Source organism: Drosophila teissieri, chromosome 3R (genome assembly GCF_016746235.2).
Source record: "Drosophila teissieri strain GT53w chromosome 3R, Prin_Dtei_1.1, whole genome shotgun sequence".
Classification (NCBI taxonomy): Eukaryota; Metazoa; Arthropoda; class Insecta; order Diptera; family Drosophilidae; genus Drosophila; species Drosophila teissieri.
The window spans coordinates 23,979,440-24,003,778 of record NC_053032.1 but is presented as its reverse complement, the minus strand read 5'-3'; the positions used below and the strand labels follow the sequence as shown (position 1 = coordinate 24,003,778).

The 24,339-nt window shown below is 45.7% G+C and overlaps 7 protein-coding genes across 14 annotated transcripts; 3 read left to right on the top strand and 4 right to left on the bottom strand.

The window, feature by feature from the left end:
* The first annotated feature begins 67 nt into the window (after positions 1-67).
* On the top strand, positions 68-3,267 carry LOC122619745 (NPC intracellular cholesterol transporter 2). The gene is made up of 4 exons (XM_043796851.1): positions 68-578; positions 2,076-2,183; positions 2,833-3,002; positions 3,138-3,267. Exons 1-4 carry the CDS (start codon positions 431-433, stop codon positions 3,222-3,224), a joined length of 513 nt encoding a protein of 170 aa, XP_043652786.1. The 5' UTR covers positions 68-430; the 3' UTR covers positions 3,225-3,267.
* Positions 3,268-3,866: 599 nt separating this feature from the next.
* Positions 3,867-10,319, top strand: LOC122620064 (anosmin-1). Of its 4 annotated transcripts, none has more exons than XM_043797346.1 (7): positions 3,867-4,138; positions 7,877-8,557; positions 8,640-8,758; positions 8,826-9,019; positions 9,083-9,456; positions 9,519-9,585; positions 9,916-10,213. In XM_043797346.1, the coding sequence occupies exons 2-7, from the start codon at positions 7,911-7,913 to the stop codon at positions 10,090-10,092; spliced, it is 1,578 nt and encodes a 525-aa protein (XP_043653281.1). In that variant the 5' UTR covers positions 3,867-4,138; positions 7,877-7,910; the 3' UTR covers positions 10,093-10,213. The 4 variants fall into 4 exon arrangements, 3 of the variants coding, with proteins under 3 accessions (XP_043653281.1, XP_043653280.1, XP_043653279.1); XR_006326113.1 differs by lacking the exon at positions 3,867-4,138 and adding an exon at positions 10,237-10,319 and having other exon boundaries at positions 7,408-8,557; positions 9,916-10,153; XM_043797345.1 differs by lacking the exon at positions 3,867-4,138 and having other exon boundaries at positions 7,407-8,557; positions 9,919-10,213.
* Positions 10,152-11,763, bottom strand: LOC122620065 (serine--tRNA synthetase-like protein Slimp). The gene has a single exon (XM_043797347.1). It carries the CDS (start codon positions 11,619-11,621, stop codon positions 10,227-10,229), a length of 1,395 nt encoding a protein of 464 aa, XP_043653282.1. The 5' UTR covers positions 11,622-11,763; the 3' UTR covers positions 10,152-10,226.
* A 128-nt stretch (positions 11,764-11,891) lies between these two features.
* On the bottom strand, positions 11,892-12,941 carry LOC122620067 (putative mitogen-activated protein kinase 14C). The gene has a single exon (XM_043797349.1). The coding sequence runs from the start codon at positions 12,939-12,941 to the stop codon at positions 11,892-11,894; it is 1,050 nt and encodes a 349-aa protein (XP_043653284.1).
* Positions 12,942-13,155: 214 nt separating this feature from the next.
* Positions 13,156-14,725, bottom strand: LOC122620066 (mitogen-activated protein kinase p38a). Its single transcript, XM_043797348.1, has 2 exons — positions 14,608-14,725; positions 13,156-14,507 (listed from the first exon to the last, which is right to left on the bottom strand). Exon 2 carries the CDS (start codon positions 14,461-14,463, stop codon positions 13,363-13,365), a length of 1,101 nt encoding a protein of 366 aa, XP_043653283.1. The 5' UTR covers positions 14,464-14,507; positions 14,608-14,725; the 3' UTR covers positions 13,156-13,362.
* A 417-nt stretch (positions 14,726-15,142) lies between these two features.
* On the top strand, positions 15,143-17,710 carry LOC122619399 (4-coumarate--CoA ligase 1). The gene is made up of 3 exons (XM_043796313.1): positions 15,143-15,392; positions 15,900-16,577; positions 16,640-17,710. Exons 2-3 carry the CDS (start codon positions 15,907-15,909, stop codon positions 17,601-17,603), a joined length of 1,635 nt encoding a protein of 544 aa, XP_043652248.1. The 5' UTR covers positions 15,143-15,392; positions 15,900-15,906; the 3' UTR covers positions 17,604-17,710.
* A 247-nt stretch (positions 17,711-17,957) lies between these two features.
* LOC122619398 (unconventional myosin-Ia) lies at positions 17,958-24,231 on the bottom strand. Of its 5 annotated transcripts, XM_043796310.1 has the most exons (18): positions 24,208-24,231; positions 23,693-24,151; positions 23,512-23,627; positions 22,417-23,455; positions 22,297-22,360; positions 22,209-22,222; positions 22,060-22,144; positions 21,913-22,007; positions 21,699-21,846; positions 21,322-21,644; positions 20,994-21,241; positions 20,238-20,934; positions 20,105-20,164; positions 19,691-20,022; positions 19,496-19,631; positions 19,280-19,432; positions 19,092-19,219; positions 17,958-18,961 (listed from the first exon to the last, which is right to left on the bottom strand). In XM_043796310.1, exons 2-18 carry the CDS (start codon positions 23,795-23,797, stop codon positions 18,838-18,840), a joined length of 3,867 nt encoding a protein of 1,288 aa, XP_043652245.1. In that variant the 5' UTR covers positions 23,798-24,151; positions 24,208-24,231; the 3' UTR covers positions 17,958-18,837. The 5 variants fall into 5 exon arrangements, 4 of the variants coding, with proteins under 4 accessions (XP_043652245.1, XP_043652244.1, XP_043652246.1 ...); XM_043796309.1 differs by lacking the exon at positions 24,208-24,231 and having other exon boundaries at positions 23,693-24,196; XM_043796311.1 differs by lacking the exons at positions 20,105-20,164; positions 24,208-24,231 and having other exon boundaries at positions 23,693-24,195.
* Between the last annotated feature and the right edge of the window lie 108 nt (positions 24,232-24,339).

The window sequence follows — 24,339 nt, the reverse complement described above, 5'->3', positions numbered from 1 at the left end:
ACACACCTCCAGCTACGTCACGGACTTCCCATTTGAAAATCTTCAAAGTGTTTCGGTGACCTTATCAGTTGGCGCTGAAGCGAAAGTCAGCGTTATGTGCTCCAATCGGCTTCCAGTCAATAAATCAAAGTTTATTGCTTAAGCGTCCGCGAATTATTTATTTATTTACGTTTGGCCGGAGAGTGCCAAGCACTCCAAACGAAAAGAGAGGCCGGCTACTTTTGTTGGCACCCACTATTCTTGGTGTCAGTCACCTATTAGCCACCAAGCAAATCGTATCGCCAAAAGAAAACGTTGCCAGCCCGTGATCCTGATTATCGAGCCTCTTTGTTATTGTTATTGACATTTGTTATTTGCACACCTACGCAAAATTCGTTTGCCCGATATTCTAATCAAAACGCGATCAAGATCTCAATTAGTCGATTAAGACATGCGCGGCGCCAGAATGGATTACTATCTAAAAATACTCTTGGTCATTTGCGCTGCCCACGAATTGGCTGGCGGAACAATTAAATCTACCAGAGATGCTGTTTACAAAAAGTATCTGTCCCTAAGATCTTTGCCCTTCGAGGATTGTGGTAAGTATTTTCCAGGATCAGTGCTTTTCGGTGGGTCGATTCATACAACGAATAAAATCAATTGATATCCGCAGGGGGAAAAAACGGTAAGAAAATACCTCGAGAAATTTTCTTTAAAAAGAAACAAAAGCTTTATATTCGAAACTATGTTTTTCGTTAAGAAATCGACCTACCGAAGTATAATAAATAGGAATTACTTCCGCAACACCCATCTTCTGATTTTAGTGGATTGAATATTTTGCAGAGTAATTCCGATTAGATCTCTACCAAGTATATTGTAAATTCCACAATCTGACAAAACTTAACCTGCTGTTCCTCGAGTTCCTGAGTTCCTCGACTATCAGATACCACTTACTCAGCTGAAGGGAGTTGATTGACTGAAAAAAGGATTTGGTGGGCGTTTTTGATATTTCCATAGGTAATTTTAAAAAGGTTTGGGCGTCATGGCTTTGGTCGGTTTTCTTGCTTCCTGTTAGTTTCTTTTCAACGAATCCAGTATACCCTACTACTCTACGAGTAACAAGTATATATGACAGTCGTAAAGGGTAATTCCCAGATAGTAGCACCTACTACATGACATGATAAACCTAATTTATGATACATTACCATAATGAATCACTCGAAAATTATTATCGGAGTATAATTTGAAAGTAGGTTAGATGGATTGAAGTAATAAAAGTAAGAAATGATATTCCAATGACAAGAACAAAAAAACCCGATTACTTGGTTCCATTATTTCATTATCAACTGAATATAAAATTAGATTTACCCCGTTGACTGGGCAGCCAAGAAAAAAGAAATCCTATTATTAACTTTTTTTAATTACCTAGCTTAGTTGATTTTAGGGCATTAAACCTTCGCCAACTAGTTTTCGTTTCCCAGAGCACGAGCTATTAATTGTATTCTGGTTTTTACGATGTTTGATTAAATGGAGTATTTATGGACTGTGCACTGTAAATATATGATTTATGTTCTAGATTTGAGGAACGGTAAACAAACAGATATGACGCCCTTATGGGGGATTACCTCAAAACGATGATAGACAGGCGAACGCCCTCTTGGGGGGAGGGACAGTAATCAATTAAGAGCCAAATTAATTGGGTGGTGTAATCTAATGCTGAACACGGTTCATTTTAAAGATAGAAACTGTTTAACGGCCTTGGGAAGTGCACTTGGTCATAGATTATAGATTATTTAGAAATGCGTATATATGGCTGGTCGTGGATCGCAGATAACTCGGCTTAGTTGCTGGGAAAGTTTTTCATTAAAGTTTTTAATTTGTTGCCAGGTGCCATGTAGGTGAATGGCATGTACTATGTCACGTAACCAAATCCATTCAGGTTAAGATTGCCTCACTCTAACAACTCTGCAGGTTGTATCCTTATTTTGTTTAAAATATCTAGGAACTATTTTGGCTTAAGATCTTAGGCTAATTGTTCATAGCTTCTATTCTATTGATTTACTATCTATTAAATCGGTTTCCTTGGCTCCTTTCAGGTTCTCTGTACCAGGTCAGCTACCTGGACATCGAGAGCTGTACGACACTGCCTTGCTCCATGGCCCGGAACGCGACCATTAAGGTTACCGTCCGCTTCGATGATAATGGTAGGTGCTCCGCTGATAACAGCAGATCCGTGCATTCGGAATTGGAATTGCTCAGAGCAACACATACAGTCGGCTCGCATTCTGAGCAAAAGTTAGTCGGAAGTAAAAATAGATCTGGTGCGGGCGAAGAATTTCGATCAGGTGAACGGCGGATGTTCGGTGGGGCAAAGTGTTTGGAACCCCCTATTTATTCGGTGGTGGAGCGGCTCAAATGATGATGGCCATAATGATAAGCTAGTATCGTAAATATAATTGATACAAGATTGTAAATCTACGAAATTTCACCGAATTTCCAGCAGCTACTACTGTTTACTTCAATGCACTTCGATTGCAGCCTTGGTTTCGCACCAAAGCCGATCCATAAATAACAAATTGAATGCTTAATGATATTTTGATGAATCAGCAGAAATGGAGACGAAATCGAAACGATTGATCTCAGCACGAATCGAACATTTGGAGTACTAATTCCCGATAGGGGGCTGAAGCAAAGATTGGCCAAACATTCCGATTAAAGGGAGCATGCAAAACATTTTCAGATAATTGAACTAGAGTTTCAGCTTTGATAAAAAAACGTACACCCAAGCCAAAATCATAGTATAATAATATAATATGATCTTATAATAATTAAATTATATTCCCTCGTTTACAGGCAATGGTGTTAGCTTTCTGAAGCACGAAGTCAGATGGGTGTTCAACTACATCAAGACCCAGGCGGCCATAACTCCCGATCCTTGCGACGGGGATCACGGATGCATAGAGAGCGCGAGTGATGGAAAGGCCTATTGGGCCAATATCTTTGTGAACGAAACTCTGCCGGTGGTAAGTTAGGAACCCACATATCATCTATATAATAACTTCAGTAGATCATTAGCAAGTTCAAGTAATGCTCTATAATCTCTTTTACTAGATAGATTTAGATATATTTATTAAAGAATATTTCTCTCTGTGTTCCAGATGAAGGGAAGCATGCTGTGGGAATCCAAGGATGCGAACGATCAGAACCTAATCTGTTTCCAGGTTCCCGTTGTAATCACAGTGTAAATGTGTAATCACGAAAATAAAGTAATTGGTGCATGCAAATCAACAGACCAGTGTGTGTTTGTATGCACGTGTGAGTGTGTATCTCTGGGGGAGTGTGGGGGTGTGCATGCGTGTGTGCATCCTTTAATGAAATTTTGAATGAAAACAAGGGGGCGCGGCATCGTAGTAGCAGCCAGGGAGAGCGAGCGAGACAGGAGGTGGAGATCTCTGTTTTGGCACCGCACACACACTGACCGCAAGACGGCGAGCGGGAGAGGGAGAGGGAGCGGAACTGGGAGCAAGTGGAGCACAGCACAGTGGTACAAATCGCCAAAAAAAATACGAAATTTAAATACGAAATATATCTGCGATGATGGTACCAGTCGAATATAGACAATATTGTAGTCACGTGTCTTCCATTCTATTTAAATACTGCAGATATTTTTAAATAGTTTTGTAACGAATCATTACGAACATATTCACCGTGTAATTTGATGATTTTCAGTAATATTATTAAATGAATATTATTTGCAGAAAATCCCCACCTTGCCCACTGTGACGAGAGAGCGGCGGGAGAACGGAGAACGGGAGTATTGGAGCTCGAGCCCTGCAGTCCGAGTCCGAGTCCGTGGCGTTCAGTGTGTCACTCTCTCTTGGGGGCTGCAGCGCAACGGACGCACGAAAAGAGCTCCCACTTGAGATTTTGATTCAGATTCAGATACTGATTCGGATTCAGATTCGGTTGCGGTTGTGATACTTAAGATCGGGCTGCAAGTCAACAGTTCCCAGGAGCGGAAATCGGAACAGTGCGGCGAATTAAACATTAAACATTAAAGTGGCAGCAAGCGATCAAAGAAGGCGCTCCGACTGCGTGGGAGTACGAGATCAGCGGATCGCGGCGTGGAGCCAGTGCATCCGAAAGTGTTTCCACAACCGTGAGTACCTAAAAATGTTTCGCACCACCACTCGCCATTTGCGCAATTCCGTCGGCGTAAATGAGATTGTCTTCGCGCTAATTGCGGACGAGTAAGGATGGTGGTGGCGATATAGGGGCATCCAAGGGGATGGATGGGCTCGGATCCCATCGGTTGGTGCACGGTTGACATGCGGCAACATCACTTCTCACGCCCCAAAAGCTCTCTTAGCCGGACACTTGAGGTGCCGGCGTTCTTTCGCCCATAGAACACTGAGAAAATATTGAGAATATTTCCCCAATATCGAATATCAATTGGAAAATAAGAATCTTATGCCTTTCCTTATCTTATATATGCACTTTCTTTCGAAGATTTTAGAACAGTTTTGGGTTCTAGATCCCATTAGAATCCCATTAGAAACGCTTTTAGAGAACTCCATAATCGGAAGTACGAGTTTGAATGCACACACGACATATCATATCGCTGAACCTTGAGCACGGCTTCGGGTTCAGAACCTGACGTAGAACTCGACACCGCCATGGACACATATCCTACTCGGATTCGGTCCGCTTGAGCTTGAGCTTGAGCACATGCCCAGCTGGGTGCTTGAACCCCATAAATGGTCTTCCACTGGGGTCGCTTGGATTTCCTCGCGGGCTTAAGTGTCACCATGCGATTCGGGGGGATACCGCACTTGACAACAATGGGAAAGATGGCAAGTTTCGAGCTAGATCATGTGAGCTTGGTATTGGGACTACCTATTGAAGAAACTGGACCTCAAGCTTAAGACCTTGAATTTGTAAGGTAATCATAAGCTTGTTGTTTTGAAAAGTTCTCGATGATGAATTGTTTGGGCTATGAATTTGCATGCATCGAAAGCGTTGACACTCTGACGCATACTAAAATGGAATCATACTTTACTCTCATGATATTTGAGAAGGGAACTTCACGGTTTCTTGAAATGCACAACAGTAAACATTCGCTTGATATTTACATTATGGATAACTATGATTCAGCAATGATCGTGGCTAATGTGTAGCCCTCCCTGCCCAGCCAAACCATCGAACTTCTCGGTTTGATCTCGCCGTTCTGGCCTGGTCCCCAAAAAAGTGGCGATTGCTCCCCTTCCCCTTCCCCCTCCACATTTGCTGGTATTTTGTTACGTGCCCCCCCCTGTGAGCGTTAAAGTTTTTCGATTTGTTTTTACCACCAATGCACTTTGGCAGTGGCGGAGGCAACAATGCGATGAGCTGTTGGTCAAAGTGTTAAACGATTTGCATCATATTACACCCAGTTGCCGCTGCTGCTGCTGCCTCGAGTTTACTGGCCATTGTCGCCGGATTGCCATTGTAGTAAGCCCCAAATGGAGGAACAAGGTGGGGTGGTGTGGTGTGGGGACTGCAAGTGGAGGCAAAACAAAAGCAACACTCCAGCAAGAGCAGCAACCACCAGCGATTTATCACAGCAACGACGTCAACGAAATCGATCCGGATCTTAGTGCCCCCCATCATCCCCATCCTCATCCTCATCCCCATTGCCAGCCGCTGCCCTCCTTAGCAACGCCCCTGTGTGTACACTTGCAGAAAATATGGGTCGAACGTGACCTTAAACTTGACTATACCAATTACCTCCGTCTTATTTTTTTTCTTGTTAAATACTTTGCCTTGTTTTTCCGCTTCTTTTGTTTCCCAACTTATTATAGAGGCTGTGAGATTTGAATGTTCTAACATTTATGGGATTTTTCGCAAGTGCATCGTATGTGTGCTGTGCTATGCTGGCCAAGTGCCTTTTCGCCTTGGTGTGCGTGAAGCATAAAAAGTAATTTTGAATTTTTGAATCGTTAAAAGCAATTAATCGCCTCTACGCAACGGCAGCCAGCCTGGCTGCGACTCGACTGTCTCATCAGCGTCAGCCGCAGAACCCATTCATCTGGAAGATTCGTGGCCGCGATCCTCATCCCCATGCCCCCCATGCGCCACCGTACCCCATACCCCATATACCACCATATAGCATATAGCATGCCCATAGCCCCAACCCCAATCCAATCCCCGCATTGCCGACGCTTTACTGCCCAATTTTGTTGCAAATTTTTCGTTCCGCGGAACTTGGTGCATTTCATCTCGTCTGCTCTTGGCGATCGTCGTCGTCGTCGCAGTCGCCGCTTCATCTTCTTGCGTCGATCGTCGCGCACATTCATTTGTCGCTTAATGTCCCTCAGTTAGGCTGCCTCGCTCCACCCGCTCCCCGCAGCCATTCCGAGCTCCTTGGCCCCCAGTCCATCGCATCCCAGTCGGAGTGGCAGCCGCAGTCCCACACAGCCGCGGTCAGCAAAAGAGGTTTTCCAATTAGCTTTCTAACTACCTTCTGATAGTTTCAATAAACTTACTACAGCTTATAATGTAGCTAACTAGCTATCACTAGTAATCCTTAGCTTTTATTCTTATAATAGCACGAGTAAATTTATTGCATACTTTTCGGCAAACCCAAGTTGTGGATAGAAAGTAGAAAACAGTTAATTACTTTTCGGTTAGACAGCTGCATCAAAATTAATTACGCATACGTAGTGTTGCCTCTGCTTTTGCGAAGTTGGTAATTAGTATTTCCAGCAACAAACTTACAATGATGCGAATTAATGCTTATTATTATCCATCCGTAATGCCTGCGTATATATATTTCTGAACCCAACTGTGCTGGAGCAAGGCATCTCCTCCTGGCTAACCCACCGCCACCAGCCGCCGAATCGCTGCACCACTTCTCCACTCAACTGCTCCTGCTCCCAGAGTGTCTGTATCGCCTTGGTATGTGCGGCATCTGCTGGCTAGGCTTCTGATCTGATGAGGCTGCTGCTGGCGGTGCTTCTGCTTCTGCTGCCCCTCCGCCTCTGGATGTGGATGCGGCTATGGATGTGGATGTGGATGTGGTGACATCCACTTGCAGCTCTCGCACATTCGTCGTAGTCGTATTTTTCTCGATTTTGTTCCCGCTGCCTGCACATTCACACGCAGTCGAACCGAACGGCAACAAAAACCCAAACAACAACATAAACCGACGACCATCGACCATACCATAAAACATTAGTTTCCCATTTGCGTGCTAAATACCCTACATGGAATCGGTGCGAGCACATCGATGCTTATGGCTACCAGGTGAAGAATTTCGAGAGTCTGCTCGAGGCTTCTGAGAATTGGCGTTGCGAAATTAAGATGAAAAGAGCTGTCCGGGGCTTAGAAAGGTGCAAAGATATTCGCACGAGGTAAAAGTTTTATTGGGAAGTCCACACGGGTTGTGATACTTGTGGTACAGTGAGAGAAATACCAAGGTTTCATACGATAGATACTTCTTCATATCAAAATGTGGACCAGTGGAGTGCAGGGCATCGGGGAGTCATCTTGAAATGAAGATAGCCGGCCTCGTCTGGCTGTCTGTCCGATGCTCTCGTGGCACGCACTATGATGCGCGCTTTGAAGTCCTGTCAAGCACTTGAGATACATTTATGTGTTTTTTGCATTTTCATTGCCTCGACTTCGGGGTCGGGCGGCTCAAATGCGTGGAATGATTAGTTAGTTGGTCATGCAAAATGGGTGAAACCGGTTCGGGTTCCCCAACGATATTCGCGGGGAGGCGGGCGGAGCGGGTGATCCTTCAGCATAATCAGCGTGCTGCGGCTGCTGCTGCTGCTGATGATGATCGGCACAAATTACGAACGCACGGAATGTCCAGAAACCGAGAGCTGATCACCTGACGCATGATCATTTGCAGATTGCAATCACCGAGGATCGGAGCACCGCTTCAGATGGTCAGCATGCAAGTGGCGCTGCTGGCGCTCCTTCTTCTCGGCCAGCTATTCGCAAGCGCCGTGGCCAATGGTTCCTCCACCTACACCTCCTCCTCCACATCCGCATCGAATCAGCTGCAGCGACAGAAGCTGGCACACTGGTTCCGGGATAGCAACGATGTTAAGGTTAAGATTCTGGAGCTGCAGTGCCTAGCGAAGTGTGGCAGCAATCCCACAACCAAAGCCGGACGCGAACAGTGCCTGAACAAGTGCATCCAGGAGCTTTTGCTGGGACCCAGAGCCGGCAGTTGCCCCAAAATTGGAAGGCAGTCGCGTGTCAGGCTCTCCTGCCTGGACAACTGTCAGTACGATCATGAATGCCCCGAGGTGCAGAAGTGTTGTCCTTCCAGTTGTGGTCCCATGTGCGTTGAACCTCTCGGCGTTAGAAACAACACGCAGCTGCCGCCCATACCGAAGATCCTGTATTTCCGGAGGTCACGTGGTCATGCTGTCGATCTGAAGATCGAGTCCTCGCTGCTGGTCTACTACTTCCACGTGGAGGTGCGATCCCATATAGGACGGTATTTTGCTGCCAGAAAACTGGGTCCTTGGCAGTGGCAGAAGGTGGAGAAGACCATGGAGGAGAACATCGGACACAGCAAGCAGTAGGTTGACCCTGACCTCATTCTAGCATATATTTTGTTTACAATATATGTAGCATATATATAATAACTGTTTTCCCTGCAGCACGTACATCTTCTTTCACATGCGACCTGGTCGCTGGTATGAGGTTCGAGTGGCAGCCGTGAATGCCTACGGCTTCCGTGGATATTCCGAGCCCAGCGATCCCTTTCCCTCGACGGGCAGTAAGTGTATAACATGATGTAGATACTCCAACCCACCTACTCACCTACTGTGCTATTCACCCTGCAGACCCAAAGCCTCCAAAGAAGCCGAACGATTCGAAGATCATCGCCAAGCAATTCGATGGGCGCCACATGACCCTTAAGCTGGTGTGGTGCCCCTCCAAGTCCAATCTGCCTGTCGAGAAGTACAAGATCACCTGGTCCTTGTACGTAAACAGTGCCAAGGCCTCGATGATCACCAACAACTCCTACGTTAAGGATGTAAGTGGCACCCGAAGTGAGCATTGTAAGGCCTTAGAAATCAGCATGTTATGATGATTACAGACCCATCAATACGAGATCAAGGAACTGCTGCCCAACTCCTCGTACTACATCCAGGTGCAGGCCATCTCCTACCTGGGATCGCGTCGCCTCAAGTCCGACCAGTTATCGATGTTGTTCAACACGACGCTGCAGCCGCTGGAGCCAATCACTCCGCTCCAGTGCTCCGGGAATGGCAATAGGCGCCGGCATCATCACATTAGCAGCTCCATGAGCTCGGAACGGGCCACAACCGCGGAGCCAGTTGACCTCAATGAAGTTTCGCCCATCATTACAAACCGGACAGCGGCCGCGGCCACGTATGAAGTGGGTTTCCGGTTGAACCGGAAGTTCGGCATGATTGTGCAGATTCTGGGCTTCCAGCCACACAAGGAGAAGTAATTATTTGTAAACAAATTTGCCAAAATGCATACATTTCATGCCATCATCCCGATTGCAGGGTCTATGAACTGTGTCCCCAGGAGACGAACTGCGAGCAGCGAGAGTTCCGCGCGATTCGCGCCAAAGTAAGTAATACCCTTGATGATGGGATTTGATGGGAGCCACGAGCCACATGTCGGAATACTTCGTGCCGATTGGCCGGACCACCGGGCAAGGGCAAATTAGTGGAACATCGTTGACCATGGGGTATTGTTTAACAAGGCGCAATCGTGTTTCCTCCATTTGACACGGAAAACACGTCTTCCCAATGGGCAGTACGTGGCCAAATGCCAATCAAAATTTTCCCAATATTGATGAATTGTATCGAATCATGCCATAGGTGTATGCTGAACTACAAAGATCAAACAAACGACTACGGCTGTTTGTAAACTACATTACCTTCTATTTGCTTGCAGAAGGACCCGCTGGAGTTCAGCAAGCTCAAGTACGACACCACGTATGTGCTGAGAATTCCCCGATCCAGTCCGAATTCCGTGCTGGACGACTCCAGAAATGTCTTTACCTTCACGACGCCTAAATGTGAAAATTTCCGCAAGAGATTTTCCAAGCTGCAGATCAAGTGCAGCGATTAGCCTCCTGTGTGTGGGCTCAACGCACTGCTGACCATGAGATTACATTAGATTGTATATAATTGTATGTAAAACTTAACTTTTACTTATTGTTAGGCCTAAGAACAAACAACAACAAGCTTAACACCGATCGTTTTCTACGTGAAGAGGTCCTTAAATTGCTGTAGATCCTGCTGCTGACTGGGTTTCTGACTAATACCGCCCAAGAGTTTGCAGTCCTCCAAGCGAACGCCATGCTCCAGAAGAGCTGCTATCAGTCGCGAGGTGTAGAGCACTGGTCCGCCCACCAAGTGCAGGAAATCATAGTGTTTCTCCCGCCGCGTGCTGAACAAGATTCGCTTGGAGACAAAGTCTCCGTAATTGCTGATCCGTCCCACACACACGTAGCGCTGCAGTGAGGGGGCATATACTTCGATCACTGCCCGGATACTCTCCGCCGGAGTTAGAGCTGCTGCTGTTGCATAAGAAATCCGAAAAGGTATGTCCACAGCTTTGTAAAAATCAGTAGCCAGATTGAGAATATGCTCTAGTTGGGTGTCCGCTTCGCTGGCCGTTTGCGTGGCCACAAAGCTTTGTACCGCATTCGTTTGTGTCGCCGTATAGAGACTGGCAATGGGCCCATACAACCGCGTTTCCGCCCTGTTGTAACTCCGACCACAGCAGACGTACCGCAGGGGCAGCACCGAGGGATACACGCACAGCTTGGTCAAGGCACCGAGGTAGCTCTCGAAGGACGCACCACCGGTTAAGTAGGCTGTATTGATCTTGTTTTGCAGGTGCTCTTCCTGAACCAGATGATAATCGGACAAGGGTGTTGCATTTGCCTCCAGGAGAACGCAACGCACAAAGTCCGGATTGGCGGTTTGAATGAAATCCCCCCGGGTGACGAAATACCGGGCCAGAGATTGCATGGCATTTACGTCAAAGTGAGCAGCCTGCTCCATCAAGTAGTAACGACTGTTGTCCACAAAGTGTACAAGTTCCTTGCGTGCCAAATGGGATGGAGTCTTATTTTCTGAATTGGGCATGCCATGGCGATAGAGAAGCTTTTCCTCGCCTCCAACAGGGCACTGGACATGCAGAAGGTTGGGCAGGTGCAAGAAGTCATGTATAAAGTCATCCTCTATGGGATAGAGAGCCTGCTTCAGAGTCTTTAGATCGTTGCGCAACGTTTTTCCACGCTCTTTCAACTCATCCAGCTGATCCGCCGTACCACCAGATTTGGTTAGCTCCTTCAGGCGCTTGGTCACCGTTTCGCGTTCCTCCGCCACCTTGGACAGCTGGGCGTGATGTGTCTTATACTGCTCGTACTTGGCGAGCACACTTTCCAATCGAATGTCCAATCCGCGGCTGGAGATGCTCTGGTCCAACGATTGATGGTCGCTGAAGGTTCCATTGAAGTCCATATACGGCTGCAGAGTCGCATAGTTTTCGTTCGCCTTGTCGCCAGTTATGTACAGGGCGGATATGTTTCTGCTGCACGTTTTTCTGGCCGAAAGGCAGTTTTTTAATACATTTCGTAAGCACAACATAATTGTTAGTATCGAATGGTAAAACAAAATAAGCCGGTTAGGTAGAATCAGCTGTCGGCAGCGTTGCCAGATCCGGGCGATTCAATAGGGGTATTTCAATGCCGGAAATCGTTGACCTATGGTGAAGAAAAAGGTGATTTCCCCTGATCTGAACTGACTCAACATTCAGTTATCTTTTAACGAGATAAGCTGTGTTATCTTTTTCTAAAAACAATTTAAACACATATGTATGTAACATAATTTCTTTATTCTTTCTTTATGTAAATCAAGTTATTTTGGGTTGAAATTCTGAATCTCATTGTAAATAAGTTCCTTCCAGCAATTTACGGGCAGTATTAGGTTTTCGAAGTTCTGATCATATACTGGTGCGATGTCTTCGTCATGATGGTGTGGCTGAATGAAATCCCTTAGGTATGGATGGCGCATTGCAGCCGCGGCTGTAATACGTCTTTCGGGTACCATTTCGAGCATTTTCTCCATTAAATCCACTGCCTGGACGTCGGCACCCAGAAACAAGTGGTGAAAATCACATCTTTGCCGCAACGGGTACCTCTCCACGTAATTACGCGAATGTTGCAAGCCAATTCCACTGACAAACTCCCTAGTCGGAGTGCCCATTACGTCAAGCAGGCACCGCAGTTGGTGGAAGTAGTCTTCACCGGGGAACAGGACCCGTCCCGAAATAAGTTCCGCCAGAATGCAACCAACAGACCACATGTCGATGGCCTTTGTGTACTGACCCCTGAGGAAGAGTGTTTCCGGTGCCCGATACCACAGAGTACCCACAAAGTCCGTCATGTTCTCTGCGCACAGACGGGATAGACCAAAGTCAAGTATGCGCACCTCATTATTTGCATTAACTGCGATGTTGCAGGGCTTCAAATCGCGATGAACAACACCGGCGCTGTGTATGTACTTCAGACCCCGCAGTATTTGGTAAAGGATTGGCCTAATCTCGTGCTCACTCATCCTTCTCGAACGCGAGTACTTGTGCAGATCCTCGTCCATAAGATGAGTCACCAAATAAACCTGCCGAAATTCCATCCTCATCGCCGGTGGATGGAAGACGTTCAGCAGGCTGATGATGTTTGGGTGCTCCATATGCTTTAGCAGTCGGATTTCGCGATAGGCACCCTTAGCATCCTCCTCCCTCTCGAAGGGGCGCATAAGCTTTTTCATGGCGAAGTAGTTTTCGGTGCCTCTTTTTCTCACCTTGGCCACCTGACCAAATGAACCGCCACCCAGAAAACTAACAAGCTCGTAGGTGTCCGGGAACTCCCAAACGCTTTGGCCAATTTGCTCTCTCGTAAATCCGTCCATTCTGGATAAAATGTGCAAAAATATATCTTTAGCAGTCGGCGAATAAAAGTATACTGAACTGGCGTTTAGTCACTTCCCGTTGAGCTAAATTCGTATTAGTGGGTTCTTATCTTATCAGTGCAAACTCGACTCATTTTCTTTGTGATCTGATATAGGCTATAGAGCAATGCATCCAGACCAGACCCCACCAAAGGGGTGACAAAAACATTACATGTTATTTTTATAAAACAAATTTATTATAAAATATACAGTATTTGGCAAGCCATAACAAATCTGTAAAACATTGTACAAAACAAAATTAAACGTTAATACTAAAAATGGATCCATTTGAGTATAAAAGACGTGATTTGAACTTGATTCCTTGTAAGCTATAACGAATACAGTGGCCTATATAATACTTTAAATTCTTGATGGTCTGCGTTTACTTAACATCCTTTAGAACCTGAGCAAACGATGGTGGAGGCTTAAAGTTGGTGACCTCTTTGTAGATCAGCTCCTTCCACTTATCCACGGGCAAATCCATATCCTCAAAGCTGTGATCGTATGGTGGTGAAGTCTGCTCGCCGCTGGGCTCCGCATACTTCTCCAGATAGGGATGGGCAAGAGCCTCCTCGGCTGTGATCCGCTTCTCGGCATCCAGCTCCAGCATCTTCTCCAGCAAATCGATGGCCAGCGGATTGGCGTTCTTAAAAACATTTTTGAAACTGCGTCCCTTCATGGGCGGAAGTGACTGGATGTAGGAACGTGCACTTTCCGATGAGATCTTTTTTAAAAAGTCGGCGGGTGGCGTGCCCAACATCTCCATAATCAGGTTCAATTGGTGGATATGATCGGTGCCGGGGAAGAGGGTGCGTCGGGTAATTAGTTCGGCCATGATGCACCCCACCGACCAGATGTCCACCGTCTGGTCGTAGTGCATCCAATTGAGCATTATTTCCGGGGCGCGATACCAACGCGTGGCCACATAACCTGTCATCTCGTTCTCCGTTGGACGTGCCAATCCGAAATCTAGAATGCGCAGCTCGCAATCTTCGTTGACGGCAATGTTTGAGGGTTTAAGATCACGGTGGATCACTCCGGCGCTGTGGATATACTTCAAGCCACGGAGTATCTGGTAGACCAAAAACTGGACGTGGTCATCGGACAAGTGCTGCATCCGTATGATATTATTCAGATCTGCGTCCATCAAGTGGGTAACCAAGTACACCTGTTGGAAGTTCTCCAGCGATGCATTAGCGGCATGCGGATGGAATATGTCCAGCAGACCGATTACGTTCTCATGATCCATGTGCTTTAACAACCGAAGCTCCCGATACGTCCTCTTTGCATGGACGGCGGATTGAAAAGGCCTGGCAAGCTTTTTAATGGCCACATGCATGGTGGTGCCACGGACAAGTGCCTTCGACACCTGACCGTAAGCTCCCGATCCCACGGGCTGCAGATCCTGATATATATCCGGTATCTCCCATTCCGTTCGGTTTATATCCAACTTGTGAAACTTTTTTGTTACGGACGCAGACATGGTTTTGCTTGAGGAAGGGCGTCGTCACCCTAAATTAATGGTGCCTATGAACGAGATATGTATTGACCATTAAACAGCCGTGCGAACGATAATTTCGTGCTGATTACGTTTATCTTATGGCAGCTCTGCGGCAGTAGTACGTACCTCTGTTCCACGCCCAAGAATATCAACAACTAAGTACTGGTCCCTCGCATTTTTCCTATATTTGTGCTATTACTCCATTCCGATGCGTGTCGTTAGCAATCCATGAATCAGATCGGCACTGGACCGATCAGAAGCGGCACACAAATGCGCTACATTTGATTAGTGTAAAGTGGTTGAAAAACTTTTTCATCGCGCTCTTAAAATTACTTACCTTAAACTTTATAAGTTAATATATATAAATTAATATTAAGAATATTATGGCATTGTAACACGCCTGTCTTCCACTTCTTCATGGTATCCTTATGAGTGAAAAAAGGGCAATAAGGAAACTCAATTTTTTAGTATTGGCTATCATTAAATAAATGATTAAAATTAAGACATATCTGAATAACAAATGTAAAACTTTCGAAACCAATATGCCGTAAAATCCAGCGTGTACCGCGCGTAAATAAAAATAAACACACGGCGTTGCCAGACGGTCAGCTGAAAGTTCGATAGGCATGTATCGAATGAATATTTGAATCAGCTGTCTCTTGTTTTTCCTGCGAATTCATACCGCACCCTCCCTTGACCGATTTTCCGTTGCACTTTTCGTGTACTTTGAATGAAAAAAAACCGAAGCACTACTCGCGCCTGCGCAGTTGCACCGCCGGGGCTATCAAATAAGCTAATCTAATCGTTCCGTCAACGCAGCCTGGCACTCCGCCCTACCATTCTCCGACGAACAGGAACAGTTAGTTTCGCACGGAAGCCGCTCCCGCTCGCATCGTAACCTAGAAAACAGCGTATGTACATAAGTAAATTGACGAGATTATCTGAATGGTACTGAATATATTAGCGGTGGAAAACATAAACATTACAAGGTTTAAGTAGTGTGCGCTTGAAAATCCAAATGTTAGAGCGCAGGGGAGCTGGAAGAAGGCACTTCATCCGCTGTGAACTGCGACCTTTGGAACCTGGACTTGCAAACATGCAGATTTCCTATAATCCACTATCTGAGATAGCGGGAACATTGTTAACATCGATGGCATGTTCGGCACAAGTAAAAGATCTGCAATTCGAATGCGATTAGATAGACCGGGGGGTTCAAAGTATGGTTTGAAGGGTTGCTTAACTTCAACCCCTGTACCGTGTTTCTTTTACAATTTTCGAGGAAAACTACACACTCTCCAGGGACCTATTTGGATATATTGGAATATTTTTTTGGTAGATAAAAAGTTCTGCAGTCCGTTATCTTGCATTATAGGTCGTTATAAAATAATTATAACTATAATGCTTGTATCTCTTTTCAGACACAATATGACTTCAAAGCTACTGCCCGGAAACATTGTGTACGGAGGTCCCGTGACTGAACGGGAGGCCCAGGACTACAGATCCCTGGGTCAGTACATCCTTGACAAGTATAAGAGCTTTGGCGACCAGACGGTGCTGGTGGATGCCGTCAATGGGGTGGAGTACACTGCCAGTTTCATGCACAAGTCCATTGTCCGGCTGGCATACATCCTTCAGAAGCTGGGAGTCAAACAAAATGACGTCGTCGGTTTGTCTAGCGAGAACAACGTCAACTTCGCCGTGGCCATGTTCGCCGGTTTTGCAGTTGGAGCTACGGTTGCTCCTCTTAACGTAACTTATTCCGATCGCGAGGTGGACCACGCGATTAACCTGTCCAAGCCCAAGATCATATTCGCTTCTAAGATCACCGTTGATCGCGTTGCCAAGGCGGCCAGCAAGAATAAGTTCGTCAAGGGCGTCATTGCGCTCAGCGGAACTTCCAAGAACTTTAAGAACATCTATGATTTTAACGAGCTGATGGACAACGACAAGTTCCAGACACAGCCTGACTTCACGAGCCCAGCGGCTAATAAGGACGAGGATGTGTCTCTTATTGTGTGCTCTTCTGGAACCACCGGACTTCCCAAAGGAGTGCAGCTGACGCAAATGAATCTTCTGGCCACTCTCGACTCGCAAATGTAAGTTGAATGGAAATTGAATGGAAATAACACCTTTCTATAAAATGTTTTTTCTTTAATAGCCAGCCTACTCTCATTCCCATGGAGGAGGTCACTCTGCTCACTGTCATTCCCTGGTTCCACGCCTTCGGCTGCCTGACGCTCATCACCACTGCCTGCCGTGGCGCACGGTTGGTGTACCTGCCCAAGTTCGAGGAAAACCTCTTCCTCTCCGCCATCGAAAAGTATCGCGTGATGATGGCCTTCATGGTGCCACCACTGATGGTCTTTTTGGCTAAACACCCCATCGTGGATAAGTACGATTTGTCCTCTTTGATGGTCCTGCTGTGTGGAGCAGCCCCACTGAGTCGCGAAACTGAGGATCAGATCAAGGAGCGTATTGGAGTGCCATTCATCCGACAAGGATACGGCCTCAGCGAATCAACGCTGAGTGTGCTAGTCCAAAACGATGAGTTCTGCAAGCCAGGCAGTGTGGGTGTTCTTAAGGTGGGAATCTATGCCAAGGTGATCGATCCCGACACCGGCAAGCTATTGGGAGCCAACGAACGCGGCGAGCTCTGCTTCAAGGGCGACGGCATCATGAAGGGCTACATCGGAGACACAAAGTCCACGCAGACCGCCATCAAGGACGGTTGGCTGCATACTGGTGATATTGGCTACTATGATGATGATTTTGAGTTCTTCATCGTGGACCGTATCAAGGAGCTGATCAAATACAAGGGATTCCAGGTGCCGCCCGCAGAGATTGAGGCTCTTCTGCTAACCAACGTCAAGATTAAGGATGCTGCGGTCATTGGAAAGCCGGACGAAGAGGCTGGCGAGCTGCCGCTTGCATTTGTGGTTAAACAAGCTAACGTTCAACTGACCGAAAACGAAGTGATTCAGTTCGTCAACGACAACGCCTCGCCCGCCAAGCGTCTGAGGGGTGGCGTGATCTTCGTTGATGAAATTCCAAAGAACCCTAGTGGCAAGATTCTGCGTCGTATTCTGAGGAATATGCTTAAGAAGCCAAAATCAAAGTTGTAAGGGGAGTTCTCCCCCTACGGGTGTGTGTACAAACAATTTACTATGTTTATGTTTTATTATTGCTAAACTTTGTTTTATAAACTACCAACTGGTTGGGTTTCGATTTACTCATATTTGGCTTTTCTTTCGAAGTATTCGCTTAAAACTTAAATACAAATAAAAACTGATGGAGTTCCATGTCACAGATACCTTGTGACATCGCTGGAGCTCTAAGAACTCAACTCCAGCTTTAATTACGTAGATGGCCGAACTATCAATAACAAGTTATATATAAACAACTACATACATTCGTTCTCAACTTGTAACAAACATGTTTTCTGTATTTTTCCCATATTGTTGTCGCTTTTATATAGACTCATTATTAATTTCGTATGGTGTATACATATATTTATATATTTATTTGAAATATTTAACTACTCATCTGCTCTGCTTTGTAAATAGTTGTTTAACATGTTTTGTTTTGCTTCGGAAAAGATTCTATCTTGCTTTGTCGCTGCAAATGGCATATATTGGGGTTCATTTGTGTTTCCAGTATATAAAGAGGTTTATATGTCTGTCTCTAGCATTAGTTTACTAATTATTGTGTATGAAACCTTAAATGTAAGAGAAATGCCTTGGTTTCTATAACGGAAATATCATAGTTTGTGTAAAATCCTAAACACTGCTCATCGAGCACACGCGCCTACTCAAAATCCTGCTTCCAATCTTTTCGAGCTGCGCTGCTACCAGTGCTTATTTGCAATACATACTTATTGTTGCAATGCTAATCGACTTGGTGCACGACTTACACTTAAAACTAGGTTGACAAATTAGATGAATAAATTCAGTTGTTCACTTCGTTAGTTTCTTTTCCTTTAACTTTACATAGTTAAATAAAATGGTGCAGTTTAAAATTAGCTCGCTCTTTTTTCTTTTACTCCTTGGTACAATTCTAGTTTCCTGCTTTTGGCACAATCCTGACAACAAATTGGTTACTCTGATTGTCACTTGTGAACGAAACTAAATTGTAAGTGTGAGTGTATGAATATATTGCTAAAATTGTATTTTGATCCCTGGGACCATATAAAAGTCGACTGACCCCGGCCACAACCAAAAGCAATGTTAATTGCAATTGCATGATGACTGGCGGCAATTTTGGATACGGACCGCCGAACTCGAGTTCTGCCTAAGGCGAAGAAGATGATAACAGCAGACTCGATGAGCTGCCACTATCAGATTTCGACTCTGTTATGGATCACACAATTATCTCCATGCGGTTCGCCTTGCGGGTGACCTTGGGTGGGCCTTGTGCTAAGTCCGACATGCCGCCGTATTTGAACGAGAAGATGACAGTCTGCTGGCCGAAATTCGCTTCAAATCTGTAAGGTTAGAAATTAGTATTGGTTGCCATGAACGTTGATTAAGTTCCGTAATCGTCCTCGGATGTAGAGCAGCATAGCTCCATATCCAGAGGATTTAGGTCATTGAAGATTGATTGTTAGCCCTTACTCAGTGCTTATGTGTATCTCCGGGGGTTTGCCCGTGGCATTTTGTATGACCAGAAACATTTTGGTCACAATTTCAATCACATGACCCGTTTGAAAAACGAAATCACCCTTCTTCCGTCCAAATTCAGACTGTGAAAGGAATAATTCATAATTTTAGGAATTCAATGAGGAATTACACAATATGTATACCGCTTTTACGTGAAACACAGCAATGTCATCTAGGTAGGGGCTCAGAGACATTCGGTAAATCTCCGATGCAGGCACTCTGTACTTGATTTGCAGCGTTCGTTGGTCCAACAGCAAAAGCGATGAAGTGGACAGCACCAGCAAAATCGGAACAAACTGAAAAAACACAAGTTTTTTTTTTAATATTTCTGTAAACAATTAAACAATATATTAGCTTACCTTGCCACTGGAGCGCGCTATCTTGTTGATTATGTCTGCGAATACAACATACTGATCGTTGGTCTCGGCGCAGATCTTTTTCCACTGCTGGTTGTGTCGCAGTCGCACATAGTCGCCCACAAAAGGATGGCCCACACTGTAAACGAATTAGTCATTAAATATTATTTTGAATAATAAAATATAAGGAGCTGTTACCTTCGTCCATAGGAAGCTTTGCGATCCTTGAAGATTATGCTGGCCGTGACCTTCTCTCGCATTCGATTGCGTGCTGTTTGATCAAAGGAGTTCCGGTAGATGTAGCACTTCCAACGATGGTAAATGGACCTAAGATGACGAGAGGCGTCTGCAAGGAATACGGGCGCCACTGGCCATTCGGTGGAGAGCGGGCTTAGCGTGTTGGGTGGCAGTCGCAAAGGAATTGTCAGAAGAAACTGCCTGATCTTCCACTGGCGGTAGTAGCGACCTATAATATCGATGGCCCATCTCACCTGTCGTTTGTACTTCAAGGACCGATACTCCTCGCGGGCCTAATGCAAATGAATTAAATATAAATAAATATATAGCAGAAACTAGTTCTCGATAAATAAGAATAAATCATGCAATGCTTACGACACGATATAAACTCCACAAATGCCTACGACCAGTGAAGGGAATGCCAAATCGGCATTCCTATACATGCAGAAAATGAAAGTAATGCAAAGCTCATCATGCAAATTATTAGATTTCCTACAAAACTTCTTACCCGCCACGTGCGCCAGGCACTCGATATGATCATTTGGCTGTGTCGCATCCGCTGAAAGCGCTTTCTTGCGTGGTACATTCGGAACATCTTTTGAATGAGCACGGCCAGCTCGCTAATACGGAGACGGCGAAACTGTTCCAACTCATATACGGTGCGGGGACTACGCACGAACACATTTTTGGTGCCGATCGTGAACTCCGCTGAGGGCAGCGGCAGGTTACGGATTATTAGGGCGATACCCTCTACCTGACTGCCACCATGAAAGTGGGGCCAAGTCAGGCTGTTGAGCAACTTATAGCGATGAAAGAACTTTACGTGCAGCAGGTGGTAGCAATGACCAGTGCGACACAGGTGGACCAGCGGCATGAGCGACATGTAGCGCACCTGATGTTGAACCAGAGCCATATCAAACTGGTGCGGCTGCTTACCCTCGTTGGGCTTGATACAGAACACATAGTGGGAGCGGCGATGCTTAACGATGGCCAGGAGCGTCTGCAATTGCGTGCGGATATTCGAGCTCAACGTACTGGGCTTTTTGGTAACCTGTCGACGGGGATTCCCCTCGGGGAATAGGCTTTGCACCAACGAAAGCTTGCTCTGATAAAAGGCAGCACTTATGTATTTCGGCAGCATGTCGGAGTTCTTTTCGAGGAAACGATGTATTGAGTAGTTCACTACACTTGCATAATGACGAATCCTGAAAACAAATACATTAAAACATTATTGAGAATGAGACCAAATAGCTCAAAAACATACTGAAAACACATGGAGTTGCTGCCAGTGGTCATGAAGTTGGGATGCCCCGCGCAACATTGCTGAACTCGCAAAAGCAAAGCATCGTTGCTATTTAAATGGGGTTCATTAATTAAGCTCAGTATACCATAACTGGGTTTGTCTATCAACTCGCAAATTGACTCGTTGTCGAAATAGTCAATCCGAGACCATTCTAATCCCTCGCGGATGTAGAGTTCTTGCTCCGATCGCAGCACATGATACACAAAATTCTGAAATTAAAGAAGGATTATTTTTTTTATTATTTAAGGACTTTGATTCTACAGATTGCGAATGAGGCCTGTGTACTTGCCTGGTGAATTTTTTCCGCGCTATAATTAATGGCAAATTGCTCAAAGGAGTTGTGGTCCAGCACTTCGAATCCATAAAAATCTAGCAATGCCAGGTTCTTCTCGCGCTGTGTTGACTTCAGGGACTCATTAATTTTGTTTACCAGCCACGTGAAAAGACGGCTGTAGAGAGTGCGACAGAGCGTGTTCCGGTTGATGGCTGCTTGTCGTGCATCCATTTCGCAACCCACATCCTCTTGAGCGCTGTTCGAGCTATTCGCTCTGGTTAAGCAGTTGATGAGAATTTGGGCTTCCATGTTAAGAAGCTGTGCTGTTTCTTGAACCTCTGTAAACAGAAAATTATAAAAATTATGTCGCTGAAGATTTAGTTAATACCTACCGTAAACATTGGACACCTGACAGCCCTCAGTTCCGTCAATGTTAGTAATGGGTACGAAAATAAAGTTACCCAACTTTAGAACCACTGCAATGACCCGAAAGATGGAGTTGCTCTCTTCACAACTAAGGCCCAGCACGTCCAAGGATCGCTGAAATAGAAGTGATGATAAGTTTTCTCGCATATTAATGAAAAAATTATCCGGCTAATATCTAACCTTTGTATAATGAAAATTCATGCGGTCCTCCTCCATAGCAGTTGTGTTACGAAGAAGCTCGTACTTTTCCACATTCCGATACAGCTTGAGCGATTCTAAAAAGATAACAATAAGCGGATAGCACTTAAAAGAAGTATAACTTCTTACTTAGCAACTGGAGATCAGCTCCTAATAGTAACTGGTAAAAGATGTGAAAATTTCGCTCTCCAAGGGTAGTGTCCGTTATACGGGTCTGTAAACAAATAAAATATTAGACTAATAATGACTTAACTAAGATAATTAAAATTCGATCAAACCTTTTCCAACATATCTTAGGAGTACGCACGAATTAAATAAATGTTGTCATAATACAAATTTATACTTAATAGCTTGGGTTTTACTTACAGTGGGTAATGTGCACTCCCATTGGATCTCCCTTAAAATCAATTTCGATATCAAATAACTTGCCCTGAAAAAATAAAATTAATTTAAATCACATCCACGTTTTCTTATTATTTCACTTACATATCGACTAGAGTTGTTATTTTTCAGGGTGCAGGCATTTCCCATGGCCTCCAGGAACACATCCGCACAGGTGACACACTCGCGCATACGTTGCGTGGGCGATTTGTGACGCCTGTGCAGCGAAGAGCTGGCCGAGGGCGTGGGCGAAACGGAACTAGGCGGAGGAGGCGGTAGATCGCCCAGGACCTTGCTCAGCTTGTGTGCATCGTACAGCGATATACGTTGCGTGGACCCCATGAGGGAGCTTCGATCCCGTTCCCGCTCCGGCTGACTCTCAGTCGAGTGCTGGCGCATCAGGTTGGAGCAACTGCCGCGATGCGGATGTGCCGGGTTGCTGGCGGCGGTGGCTATGGTGGACAGGCGGCAGTTGCTGCCTCGCAGATCATCCCGCTCCTCTTTCTCCAGACTCTGAGCACGGACGCACTTGCTGTGGCCGCACTGGCGGCAGCCGCCGTACACGGTGGGTACGGCATATTTCGGCGATCCCTTGGCTCCCGCGGGCATGGCAGTGAAGGCGCTAGCTTGGGTCTGCTGGTGCTTAAAGCACGACTTGGTCGGATGCAAGTGGTGGGCATGCGATTCGGGAAGACCGCTGATGTTTTCGCTGCTCTTATGGTGAGAGAAATCAAAGTCGACGATTTTCTCCCGCATGTGGCGCCTGCTTTGGCGCTCGATGCTCTCAGCCCGCGTCCGCGATCGCTGCGATGGTCCTGGCGAAGGGCTCTGTCGCCGTGAAACACTTGCTGACGGATTTTCCGCACGATTTTTGCATATAATAAAATTGGCAGTGCCAGAGCAGCTGCTGGAGGCCCGCCTGTGGGCGTGCAGCACCAACCCGCTGGCCGAGCTGGTTGAGGATTGCTTGCGCAGGACATTCGGAGTGGGGGGGCAGTGTGAGCGATCCTGTATATGGGTCAGAAAGTTCACAATCATTTTAAAGGTCTCCGTTTTGCCCGCTCCGCTTTCGCCGGTGAGAAGGACGCACTGATCCTCGCTCTGATCCTTAAGCGATTGGTAAGCCAGATTTGTGAGACCATAGCTGCGATAAATAAAAGTTTTATAAGAAATGATAGGATATGATCCAGGATAGCTTACATGTGTGGCGGCAGCTGGAAGATGCCCTTATCGCCATAGTTGCGGACATTGTCCAGAGAGTGCTCGGATATGTGATGATATGGATTCAGAGCCACAACAGAAGTTCCAATGTAGGTCTGAAAATCAAAATATATGGAAACGTATACAAATGTGAAGAGTTGGTAGGACTCTAAGGACTCACATATATGTGATCGCGCTTATAGCGCTGGTGGATGTTGTTTATGAAACTATCCTCGGACAGGTTCTCCAGCAGCACCGAATCCCAGGTGCCGATTTCCTGCTCCATCGCGATTCCCAGCTCCAATTACAACAACATGCACGGCAGTAGTGACAACAACGGCAACGGCCAAAATCGAGTTCACCATTTGAATTTGAATACATCAACTGCAAACGGGGCCAAAACGAGAACGGGAACGATGGGAAGGAGAAGGGGGGTTGTTAATGGCTCCAACAATTGCATAATTTATCGCGGGCCTGCATGCATCTGGGCGAATCCGTGTTTTGATTTTCTGATTCAATTATTGATTTTCATGTGCTGGCGAGCAACAGCCTCGAGCTCGTGTTCACTCAGATATTTCGGATATATAGAGTCCGGCTTTCTATATCCGTAACTGCAGGACTTCCGACTGCCCTTCCACGCCTTTGTTTTTAGCGTATTATTGTCTTTATTCACCACGATTTGCACATTTTGTTTACCTTTTCAGAAAAGACATTTTTGCATCCAGTGGGTACTAGTGATGGCACAACCGTTGATGACACTATCGATTTGCCACCAATCGATTTGCATACCCTATCAAAGAGTATTATATTTCGCCATCCGTTTGTATA